This window comes from Hippopotamus amphibius, chromosome 16 (assembly GCF_030028045.1).
Source record: "Hippopotamus amphibius kiboko isolate mHipAmp2 chromosome 16, mHipAmp2.hap2, whole genome shotgun sequence".
Lineage (NCBI taxonomy): Eukaryota > Metazoa > Chordata > Mammalia > Artiodactyla > Hippopotamidae > Hippopotamus > Hippopotamus amphibius.
The window spans coordinates 49,100,220-49,112,841 of NC_080201.1; the positions used below are offsets into that span (position 1 = coordinate 49,100,220).

At 51.8% G+C, this 12,622-nt stretch overlaps 1 protein-coding gene across 8 annotated transcripts in view; it reads left to right on the forward strand.

Annotated features, from left to right (window-relative positions):
- Positions 1-12,622, forward strand: part of SIPA1L3 (signal induced proliferation associated 1 like 3) — a 240,434-nt gene that overhangs the window by 152,119 nt on the left and 75,693 nt on the right. For all 8 annotated transcript variants that reach the window (XM_057711283.1, XM_057711289.1, XM_057711288.1 and 5 more), the window contains 4 exons: positions 3,563-3,751; positions 4,635-4,809; positions 6,857-6,960; positions 9,508-9,665. In XM_057711283.1, the coding sequence (XP_057567266.1) occupies positions 3,563-3,751; positions 4,635-4,809; positions 6,857-6,960; positions 9,508-9,665 (626 nt within the window). The remainder of the gene's footprint in view (positions 1-3,562; positions 3,752-4,634; positions 4,810-6,856; positions 6,961-9,507; positions 9,666-12,622) is intronic.

Below are 12,622 nucleotides of genomic sequence, written 5' to 3' on the forward strand. Positions count from 1 at the left end.
TGTATACAAAGTAGCAAAGGAAGAATCTTGTATTAAGTGAAAAAAGCAAGTGCAGTAGTGAACCTCATTTGGGACCTCACTTGTGTCCAGTAGGTACCTCTGATTGTGTGATATAATCTCCAAAGCATGGTGTTAAATGGGGAAAAAAACAAACTATAGCTTCCTATTTAAGGCTGAATCTTCTTTAAGTTTTTAACTACACACGTGGCTTTGTGTAAAAACATTCGACACGTGTGTAACGTGTTAATGGCTAACACACATTGAGCATCACTATATGCCAGATACAGTGGTAATAAGCACTGTACGTGCATTATCTTACTGAATCTTCACAACCCTTTGTGGCAGGCACTGTTATTCCCCATTTTATAGATAGGGGAACACGCACAGAGAAACTCAGCAACTTGCCCAGAGTCACACAGCTAGAGAAGGGGTAGAGCTGGGATTTGAACCTAGGCAGACCGACTCCCAGGTGACCTCCCAGGAAGAGCTCTTGGAGGATGGACCCAGCAAAGGGGGAGGCAGGGATGCGTCTGAGTCAGGAGCTAGTGGAGAACAACCTGTGCCGATGGGAACCTCCTTGCTGACATGGCCCTGAGGCCCTTTCACGGCCCACTGAGATAATGCCAGGTGTCTTCAAGGGTCAGAGCACACAGGGTCTCGCAGCCTGAGCAGCGAGTGTAGATTTTATTGGGAGAGAGTTGGAACGCTGTCAGCAGGTTTTGCACAGAAGAGAGACACGATGTTTCTCAGGCTGCTGCTGGAAGAATGGACTGGAGTCGGGGCATGGCAGGGTGGGCTCAGAGAGACCAGGAGAAGGCTGCTGTCACAATCCGGGTAGGATATGACGGCAGACAGGACCAGGTGGAGGGCAGAGGTGGCCACACGTTGCCGTCTGACAGTGCCCTACTTACTGTCCCCAGCAGAGAAAGAAAAGCTGGGAACTTTTCAAGTAGTGGCTTTTGGTCAAGTCTTCAGAGCCAAAAATGTGGCGTTTGACCACCTGTCTCCAGTGTGGAAGAGGAGGATTTCTGGCCCACGCTGTCTCTTGGCCCCAGCAGAGGGCGCTGTGGGGCAGCATCCGCAGGAGAGAAAGGCACTGATCCTGCTGGTGCATTAATCGAAATTCACAATCCCAGGGCCACCCGGTCAGGGCGCAAAGCAGCCGTATCATGGCTTTTTGTGATCTATTTCAAGACTATCCTGCTTGTGATAAGAGAGATCTGTTTGTTTATTAATTACCAAAGCCAGAAGTGGGAACTCCCAACCATGAGATCATTTCATTCCTTCCACGCATGCCTCTTGCCCAGGTCCTGTTTGGCAGGGTTAGGCTGTATGCTTAGAGGCGGTGTCATGACATGTTATTTTTGCCATCTCTTGCGTCTGTGGGCTTAGGCTGAGCGTGTTTTTCCGGTTAACACTGATCCTCCTTAGTCTTTAAACCGTAGCCCCAAGTGCTATAGCAGTCCCTTCCGGGGAAGAATTTTTCCCTGTCCTGCTGCAGACTAGGGGGCCTTCTTGCTGTGGTGCTGGAGCTGCTGTGTCTCGCCCAGGACACCACGGCATAGCCTGGCAGCCAGCAGCACACCATGGATGGAAGCCTGAGCTCGTGTTAGTGAGGACAGGAAGCAGCAGGGGCTCTCAGACAGGGCTGGCGGGGTGTAAATTGGTACAACCACTTGGAAAACTATTTGGCAGTTCAGTAAAATTGAAGATTAACATGCCCGGTGACTCAGCAATTTCTCTCCTAGGTATAAACCCCGACGAAAATGTGTTGATGAGCGCTAGGAGGTGCTTCCATGAATGTTCCTAACAGCACTGTTCACAGTTGTCAAACACTGGAAGCAGTTTCCGTGCTCATCAGAAGTAGGAAGGATTAAATCCATCGTGGTGAAAACGTCAGCCTCTTGCAGCAACATGGTCCAATCTCACATCCATAGCATCTAGAGAAAGCAGCCAGTGAGAAAAGAATACAAACGATGTAAAGCTCAGAAACAGGCAGAAATAAATTATAGTGTGAAAAGTCAGGATACGGTTGCCTTTAGGGAGGTGGAGGGGGCACAAAAGAGTTTCCAGGGGCTGGAAATGTATTTCTTGGTCTGGGTGGTGATCACCTAGGTATTCACTGTGTGGTACTTCATTGAGCTGTACTTATATGTGTTGTATACTTTTCTGTGTATGGATTATATTTCACAGTTAAAAAAATTCTTTTTCAAAGAGAAAAATCATGTGCTTTGGAGACATTAGACCTGGGTTGGAATCCCGGTTCAGCCATGTAGCTGTGGTGACCTTGGCTAAGGCCCCTAACCTCTTAGAGCTTCAGTCTTCTTATCTGTAAAATGGAGATAGTAAAATCTCCCTGGAACAGACCTAGTCATATAATTAGGTAACTACCATCACGCCTGGAATACAGTGCAGTGAACTGTGCCTTTATAAACGTGACTCATTAGTAAGATATACCCATTAGAAATTACTTTGTCTGCAGAGTAACAGAAAACATGACTAACTATAGCTGAAACAAACACGGGATTATTTTAATTACCTAACAAGAAGTCTGGAGGTGGGCAGCGACAGGAACTGACTTCTGTGTGGATTTTTGTTGTTGTTGTCTCATTCCCTATGATCACACGATGGCTGTCACAGCTCCGAACATCTTATCCTCATACCAATGTCCTTACAAAACACGGGCAGGTGGGAAGGGGCTTTCCTTTTACAAGCGAAGAAACTCTGCCCCAGATGTCCTCCCCAAGCTGAATTCCCCTCGCATCTCATTGCCTGGAACTAGTCATGTGGCCAACTGTAGGAAAACCTTGGAAAGCAACATCTGGGAAAGGGGAATGAGACGGCCATGATCGGCTTGACTAAAGGTTTTCAACCTTGGCTGCAGATCAGAATCACCTGAGTAGTATTAAAAGAGATAGAGTGTATATGTGTGTGTATGTGTGTGAATATGCAAATATGTAAGTGTGTGTGTACATACATACATGCCAGGGCCCCCCCGCCCCACAGACCAGCCGAATCAGAACCATTGGTGGTGATTTCGTCAGGAAACCAGGTTGAACACCAGTGCCCCAGTTCAAGATCCAGGATGGTACTGGTGTCCAGGACAGGCAGGTGTTTTACATGAGACTTTATAGTAATGTGTGTACACATAACATTGTGATGACGACAGAGTGTTTGTTTGAGTGCCCACGTCATGGAACCTGCTTTATGCATTATACTTCTTATGACCTGACATAATCCATCTCCCCACCGCACATCAATTCCAGGAAGACAGGGGTCTTTCTTTCTTCACCATTTGTTGAACAAATGAAGGCTGTTCCATCCACTGGTTCATTTAGTTCTCCCAACAGTCCTTGGAAGCCAAGGCTCAGAGATAGGAAGTCACTTGGTCAAGATCACACAGCCAGGAGGCACCAAGTTCAAGCTGGTCTAGACTTAGTGCTTCCTGGCCCAAGTTACTGACCATCACACATGTCACTTCGAGAACAGGACACCCTCATGTGCTGTGATCCCTTCCTGGGTCCTGAGAGCCTCCTAACGTTCCCTCCTCTCCCTCGAGCAGCTCACCACCCTGCGGGGCTCCATCCTGGAAGACGCCACGCCCACAGCCATGAAGCATGGGACCGGGAGGGGCCTGCCCCTGAAGGACGCCCTGGAGTACGTCATCCCCGAGCTCAACATCCACTGCCTGCGGCTGGCTCTCAACACTCCCAAGGTGACGGAGCAGCTGCTGAAGCTCGACGAGCAAGGGGTGAGCCGGCGGCCCGGGCAGGGGAGGCCGGGAGGGGGTGGGGGGAGGGGGCACTGGGGCAGCAGCCTGCAGCCCCACTCCCCGTACCTCTCTCTGTCTTGGTCACTTTCTTTTTTCCTCCAAAGATCGGAAACCCACTCAAGTTAGTTTCAGTAAAAGGAGGGGTCTACTGTCAAATTCTAGGGGTGCCGAGAGCCGGAATGTGACGGGATCTCAGGAGGGACGTAGTCTAGGGATGAAACAGCGTGTGTGTGTGTGTGTACACGCATGTGTGCTCGGTCTCCCTCGCTGCACACTGCCTCCCTCTGCTTCTCTGACCCTCCCATAGCTCCCAGAGTTGCTGTGAGGATTATAGCCACATGCAGGCTCTCAGTTACAGGAGAGCCTCTGACGGACCCGTGCTTAGGTCACATAACTCTCCATGGTCCATGGTCCAGGCACCAGTCATCAGAGGAACCAGGGATACATAAAACAAACGTGGTTGCCAAGGGCTCACCCCCTAAAAACAATGTCGACTAGACTGAGCCCTCCAGAATTTCCTTTTGCAGAACCTTAGTCAGTTCCAGTCCACCTACTGTGGGAAGCCAGCCAAGGCGACAGTCTTTCCCTTGAGAGAGTGGCGTTGCCGGCTGCCCTCCGCCTTTGTGTAGAAAGCGCAAGAACAGCAGCACGGGCACCTTGTTGTGCCTCTCCAGGATGGCAGGGAGGGAGAGGGACAACTGGACATGCCCCCACACCGTTTTTCTTCCTCCGGCTATGGCACTGAATTCTCCTGTGACCCCAGCAGCTGCCCGGGTTCTGCACCCAGGAGAGCCCCCTTCGTTCCGTGCCCTCCTCCGTCTCTGTCTGACCTGCCTCCCTGACGCCGCTCTTGCCTCTGCAGCTCTGCCGGAAACACAAGGTGGGCATCCTCTACTGCAGGGCCGGCCAGAGCTCAGAGGAGGAGATGTACAACAATGAGGAGGCCGGCCCAGCCTTTGAGGAGTTCCTCTCCCTCATCGGGGAGAAGGTCTGCCTGAAGGGCTTTGCCAAGTACGCTGCCCAGCTGGACATCAAGAGTAAGTGGCAGTGGTGGGTGGCCCCCTGGGGGAGCGGGTTAGATCACAGTGAGTCCCAGCCACACGCTCGTCCTGTGGGCCAGGTCCACAGGCCTGGTGATACCCGGGCAAGGATGTGGGGCAGCGTTGGCGGGAATGCAGCTAGAGCAGCCACCCTGGACAACGGTACCGCATATTCTCGTGAAGTTTGAAAATTCTCCTGCTCTGTGTCTAAGCACGTGCACTCCTGGACACGTCGTCTGAGATCCTTTGCACATGTGCGCTGGGAGATGTCTCAAGTGTTCATAGCTGCAGACACCTGTGTGGTGTCTAGTGTGCACGAGGACCCCAGGGAATACAGTGCTCCTGGCCAGTCTCCCCAAATAAGAGGCAGGGCTGCCCTGGCCTCACAGCCACCTGGAGGTCACCTGGCTCTGGCACTGGCCAACTATGGCTTCAGTGACCTCACCTGTCACAGCCTCTCCCCTAGAATGTAAGCCCATAAGAACAGGGATTCCTCGGTCTGTTTTGTGACTGTTTCCCCAAAACCTACAGTTAAATAAAGCTGGTGGACCTAATGCCTGAAAGGGCCAAGGAGTAGGCTTCCGGCGGGGAGGGGAGGGTTTGTGACACCCTGCAGTTACTTGCAGTGTGGTTTGTGGGTTCACTCACGCATCCAGCAAAAAAAAAAAAAAGAAAAGAAAAGAAAACCTCCTGGCTGTCCTCCCTGGGCAGGAAGGAGCAGTTCAAGATGATACGAGCAAATATGGGGAACCCAACCTCATGTTGGGGCTGGGCCTTGAGAACATGGCGTGTGACATGAGGGGGTGAGTTGGAATAAAACAGGCAAAGAGGGAGCAGGAAAAGCGTTCCAGGGAGAAAGAACAGCACATGCAGAAGCCTGAAGTCTAAAGGCTGTTGTTCAGGGAATTAACGTGAAGGATGAAGTGAGGGAGGCAGGCAGCGGCCTCCCCAGGCAGGGACTTTGGGGCTAAAGATTAGGGAGTTGGGTCTGTTCCCTGTGAGAATTTTGAAACTCATAAGAGGCAGCATTGAATTCTGTTAAGAAACCACTCTGGAGTCAGACAGCCTGAGTTCCAGTCCAGACTCTACCGCTCACTGCCGTGCGTGTGACCTCGGGCAAGTCGCTCCCTCCCTGTGCCTCAGTTTCCCCCATGGAGCCCCTGATAATCAGGTGTGTTTCTCCTTGGTCATAGCCCCCCTTGCATTAGCGGTAAACAGTATCCTGACTCTCACGATTATCGTTTCCTTCTCTTCGTATAGCTTTGCCACCTACATACGCATCTCTAAATAATGTCATTCGTTTTGCCTGTTTGGGGACACAGTGTGAATGGAACCATAGAGTTTGTGCTCCTTTGTGTCTGGCGTCTTTCATCCAACATTGTATTGGTGGGATTCACCCGTGCGGTGGCTATAGCTCACTCCTTTTCGTGTATTTTTCCACAGTATGAATTGTTTATTCCTCGAGCTGACATTTTGAGGATACTTGTACCCATATCCCAGGGCACCGGTGTATGATTTCTCTAGGCCATGATCCTAGGAGATGAAGTGCTGGGTCACCAATTAAACCTGTTTTCAGATTCAGTAGCTGTTACTAAAATGTTTTCCAAAGTGATTGTACCAATTTACACACCTAACCAGCCACAACACAGGATTCCAGTTGCTCCACATCCTCCCCAACCCTTGGCACTGCCAGACTTTTAAACATTCACCAGTCTGGTGGGTGCTTAATGTCAGGTTTCCTTTTTATTTAAATTTGCTGAATTTTAAAGGGTGGAGTTAAGTGAAAACATGGAGTTAAAAATTAACATAGCTGTGGTGACCTAAATGAGAAGGAAATCCACAAAAGAGGGGATATATGTATATGTATAGCTGATTCACTTTGCTGTACAGTATAAACTAACACAGTATAGTAAAGCAGCTATACTCCAATTTAAAAAAAAATCATTAAAAAAAACCCCCAGAAAACGAACACAGATGGCATGTGGGATATGGCAGGCGCCCAGAGGTTTTGGAGACGTGGTGCTAACTGGTGTTTCTGTTTCAGCCGACTCCACGGGAACCCACTCCCTCTACACGACGTACCAGGACTACGAGATCATGTTCCACGTCTCCACCCTGCTCCCTTATACCCCCAACAACAGGCAGCAGGTCAGTGGGGCCCAGGGCAGGGGCACCAGGTGACTTCCAGTTGACGCACAGCTGAAGCCAAGGCACTCTCCCTCCGCACGGCTGTCAGCTGGCTGCCTGCCTGGCACTGGCTCTCCTGGCGCCATCCTGTGCAGCAGGTGGAGACTTTTGGCCCTGGCGACCCTCTGCACCATAGTCTCGTCCCCTGGGGGTTGGAGACTAGGTCAGGTGCAGTTCGATGTCAGTTTTTTTCTAACTGTTCCTTGACCACTCTGCTACCCCAACTCCCCTAAAGGGTCTCTTGAGTCATTAGGGGTCCTATGGGAAAAAAAAAGTGAATCAGTCAACATAATTTTGACTACAAGTGGAAGAAGCACAGATCAACCTGCAAAAGCAAAAAATGGGATTTACTGGGTTAGGTAATTCTCAAGTACTGAGAGAGGGCTGGCTTTAGGTATGGCTGGATCCAGGGGCTCAAACAACATTAGGAATTCTTTCCATTTCTCACCTTTGCTTCTCTTCACAGTGGCCTTATTCACAGATCTTCCCAAGTAGTGGCAGAGGTGCCCCCTAGCAGCCCTCACGTTACATCCCACCAGCTTAGCTACCCCAGGGGAAAGAGAGCTGTGCCTTGCAGGTGTCCCAGACACATTTCAGGGCTGAATCTCATTGAACCACTCACTTGCCAGGCGCAGGGCAGGGATAGAATGGGCTGACTGGCCAAGCCTGCAGCACATGCTCACCCCCTAGAGAGGGTGAGTGGGGTCAGCTCAACTTGAAACACTGACAGAGATCAGGGAGGTGCTTTCTCAATTAGGGGGTGGACACGGCTGCCAGAAGGAGGAGGAGGAGTAGGTGCTGGGTGGGCACAACAGGTGACGCCCACCACCAGGAGCCTCCTCTCCTGGATACACCATGCATGCTTGGTTTGGGAGCAGTTTCTAATGAACAGAAACCCCACAGACTCTGATGGTTTAGCATATGTATTTTTTCCATTGATACAGATGACATTGTAGATTTTACTGGCCAGAAGTGGTCAAATATCAGTGATATCAGAAGTTTCACCTAATAGCGGCTGTGAGCGCACTGCTGTCATCAGGCCTGAGTTGGAGTTCTTTCTCTGACACTTCCTAGCTGTGTAATCTCACCTCCCTGAGCCTCAGATCCCTCCTCTGTAAAGTGGGAGGAGTGGTAGCACCCATGTCTCGGGGTCATTAGGAAAGGACCCTACACTCATGCGTGAAACCAGGGTGCGAGGCAGGGCTTGACACAAGAGGTGCACAGGAAGCCGGCCGAACCTACTCCTGGACGTTTGGGAGGCGTGATGGGGAAAGCTTGGGTTGTGGAGTCAAGCAGAAGTGTGTTCAAATCTTGGCTCTTTCCCTCTGTGACGGTGTGACTTTGGGCAAGATGTTTAACCCCCGTGAACCTAACTTTTCTCGTCAGGAGAAGGAGGTAGGGTGAGTTCATGCCTCACAGCCTTGTAAAGATGAAACAAGGTTGCTGCTTTCAGATGTGGATGTAAAATGCCCAGTACAGGGCTAGTCACAGAACATGGGTACTTTATCTAGCAATTTAGTTTAATCCAGTGTAAAACACACATAAGGAGCTGACAGTTCAACAGTGTGCGTTGGGCCACTAAGTGTGACTGGATTTCACACTGCGGGCCGCCTCACATAGAGCTACCTGTATCTCCCATCTGCGGACCTCATGTGGCCAACAGGGATGCCTCACAGTTACGTGAAAACTAAGCTTATATAAATAAGAGCAATGTAATTTCAGCAAATAAGTAAAATGCCGTGAGTGTGTCATCGCCTGCAAAGATGACAGGCTTTCTCAGAGACAGTGACAAGCAGGGGAGAAAGGACAGGGCTCCTGTGGGCTCATCTGAGGCCGCTGCCCCAACCTTCTCAACTCGGGTGTCCAGGAAAGGGGTGGCGGCCAGAGGTGGGCCCTGCCAGCAGTCTCAGGTCTGACTCTGCCGTTGTCCATAGCGCGGCCTTGAGCAAGTCCGAAGCTGCCAGCCCATGCTGTCCTCCAACAGATGTGTATTGAGCAGCTGCTGTGTGCCAAGCTCTGCTCTAGGCACTGAGGATGCAGCAGTGGGCAGCGAACAAAGCAGACAAAACCCTTGTTCTCATGGAGCTGACACGTTAGTGGGAAAAGACAGACAGGAAACAAAAGGAAGAGGGGATGCCACTGTAAGCTAAAGTGGCGATGAGTGTTACGTAATAAAAGCAGAAGAGCAGAGGGGGTGACATCATGGATAAGACAGTCAGCGAAGGCCTCGTGGGAGGGTGACGTTTCAGCCAAGACCTGAAAGAGGAAGGGCGGGAGCGGGCCACGTGGGGATCTGGGGGAAGAATGTCCCAGGCAGCGGGAAGAGTCAGGGCAGCGGACCTGAGGAGGAGATGTTTCCAGTGTGTTTGAGGAGCAGCAGGAGGCCAGCGTGGCTGGCGCAGAGTGAGCGAGGGGGAGCGTGGAAGGAGACGTCAGGGAGGGCACGGGGCAGATCGTGAGCCCTGAGCTGATGTGACGTCTTCCCCTCGCCCGTCTCCCGTTTACCAGCTGCTAAGGAAGAGGCACATAGGAAACGACATCGTGACGATCATCTTCCAGGAGCCTGGGGCACTGCCGTTCACCCCCAAGAACATCCGCTCCCACTTTCAGCACGTCTTCATCATTGTCCGAGCCCACAGCCCCTGCACGGATAACGTCTGCTACAGGTACGCACCCCCGCCCTCACCCACGGCGCGCACAGGAGTTCACAAAAACTGGTTTCCAGCGTCCAGAAGGCAGGGTGGGGGGAGAAGGACAACTGGCCGAGATGGGCTGCCTCCTGCATTCCTTGCTTGTACTTTGGTGGGGGAGCTCTGTTCACATATTCTCACACCTTCTGAGAGAGTGATTCTTAACCAGAAAGGGGCATGTCACCCCAGTTTCAAGAAGGAAACCATCAGGGATTTGTATTTGCCTGGAATCTTTTGGTTGCAAGTGACAGGAAACCCACCTCAAAAAAGCAGTTATGTGTGCTGGCTCTCAGAAACAACACGGTCAGGCCCAGCCAGATGTGCTCCACTTCCCTGTACGTGGCTTCATTTGCTGGCGGCTCCAAGCTTAACATCTTCCCAGCTGCAAATCCAGCAAAAAGAGAGCCTTCCTTTCCCAGGAAAAGAAGCCCCAGAATTCCTGGGCCAAAGGGAATGTGCATAGGTGCTAAGTGGTCTCGGCGGAATTGCCAGACTCTATCAGCTTCTTCTCTGGGCCAGGTGGGTGAGAGAAGGGAGGGGGCTTCCAGCATGCAGGACGTGCTGCTGGCCACCAGGTTGGATGTGTGGCCCAGTGGCCACTGGGAGCCAGCGCCCGGCATGGCAGGGCTTCCACGCAGCACAGGCCCAGGCCTGCCGCGCCCCCTCCCCTCCCCGTCCCTTGTTCCCAGGACAGAGCAGCAGCTGTGAGGGCCTGCGCCTCCAGGCTCCACGTGGGCGTGAGGTTACTTAGATGATGTCGGATGTTCCTTGGCAGCTCAAAGGTAGCTCTGGTGAGCAAAGATGGAGTTGTTCTCGAGCTCTCGCATGCGTGTGCACACGCGCACGGACACACAGGAGGAGGCAGCCTTCACGTGGTCCACTGCTGGGTGGGCCCTCTCCCCGTTCTCCTGACTGGGAGCTCCCCTCTCCTACCTGAGTTATCCGCAGGAGCCTGCGGCCGACCACCCACCTTTCCAGGTCAGCCTTCACATGGTTTCCAGAATGATTTCTTTTTTTCTGATGCACAAAGCTGTCTTGGGTTTTTTGCAGTTTAATTTAAAATATTTTTATTATGCAACATTTTAAACATTCTGAAAAGTACAGAGAATAATATAACAGACACCCATGTGCCACCACCAGATCTAACAGATGTTAACATTTTGCCGTACTTGCTTCAGCTCTCTCTTTATTTTTGAAGACAGAAAATGTTAAAGATACAACCAAAGCTGCGCCCTCCCGCAACCCCTTTTCTCCCCTCCTCTCCTTCCCCACATGCAGCTTCTCTCTGGACAGACCTTCCCCTGTCTCGACCCCACCCCATCCCCGTGTCCCCAAACACGTTTCTGTCACAGCACTCGTCACACTCTAGGAACAAACTGTTGATGTGACTCTTACCTCCCTTGAGGGTAACCCCGTGTCGTACTCACCTTCATACATCCATGCTGGCCTAGCACTTGCCACGGAGAGGACCCCAAAGATGCCTTTGCTGATTAGACAGATGCCTGGCCCAGACACCACAGGCCCTGAGAAAATAGCTGTTGGATAAATGATTGTGAGTGTTCTAGAAATACTTACTGAGCTGCAGTGACCAGGTGACCTGGCGGTCCCGCCATCTCCTGTCTGCGTAAGGAGGTGCCACCCTTTCCCGCTTTAAGTACTCACTTTCTGAACGGCACACCAGCATCCCCGCAGCCTGTGGGCTGTGAAAACCCCATCCCTCCTGCCGGGAAAGTGAGGGACCAGCTGTTCTGATTGTCCAGAAATCTTCAGCAGCTTGCAATTTCATGTTTCTTAAAATCATGAATCAGGGCTATGGGAAGAGCCAAAATCTGTCACTATAAGCAGCCAAGTCCTGAATGAAGGAGTTGCAGAGCCATTCACATCTGTAAAGCACAGCCTGAAGGTGCCAGTAATTAGAATAGAGAGACTGGCGCGTCATCTTATCCATCCCCCTGCCTGGCGGCAGGGCCACGCCCACAGGGTTTCCCACAGAAGAAAACCTGCCTGGTTTGTGTGGCCTTTGAAGAACCTCTCCACTGGGAAATGCCTTTTTTTGTCAGACCTACACTTTGGTAGGAATCTGTTTCTTCTTGGTCTGTCTGTTCAAGTTGAAATCATTACTTTAATCAGTATTGAACACCTGTGCCAGCTCTGGGGCATCAGCTAAGCCCAGAGTGGCACCTGCCCACACACACTCCCGGGATGTGGAGAAGGTTTCACTGGACAGTGAACCACGGAAGTGGAGAGCAAGGGGTCTGGCCTGACCTACCTAGGTCTGAGGTAGCTCCCTCCATGGTCTCCTGCCCATGCTCTGGTCCCATCCATCCCTTTCTTCATAGGGCAGCCACCATGATCCTTGCAGATGGTCACCCTGGCACGTGCCTTCATCAGGGACCCGCAAGAAACAGGTGCCCCCGCTCAGGGTTTTAACTGAGGGATTAATAAACAGAGCACTAATAGGTGTGGGTAGGTTAAGAGAACCAGTCCAGGAGAGCGAGGCATCCAGGGACCAACAACAGCAGGGAGCCATTACCCCACCCCTAGGGATGAGACCGGAAGGTGAGGGGAGAAGTAGCTGGAAACGAGGGAGAACTGTGGCTCTGGGCGCGGGGCCACCCAACAGAAGCTGTGGCTGTTGAGTAAAGGACCAAGGACTACAGCCGCTGCCACCATCCCAGCCCAGCAGGGAGGCAGTGAATACTCACCCCCTCTCCTCTCCCCTTCCTGTTGCCTGGCCAGGGAAACCGAGCAGAGGTGACACAGCCCCTAGAAACCCACCTTCCAGGGCTCTGAACAGGGCAGAAAATGGCAGACTGGGTCTGGGGGCGCCGATGGTGAATAGCCGGCCCAGATGGTAAAATGGTTGCATGTTTTCATGATCGGGATGAAAAGCTAACTCGCCATCAAGGCCCTGCCTGGGCTGGTCCCTGATG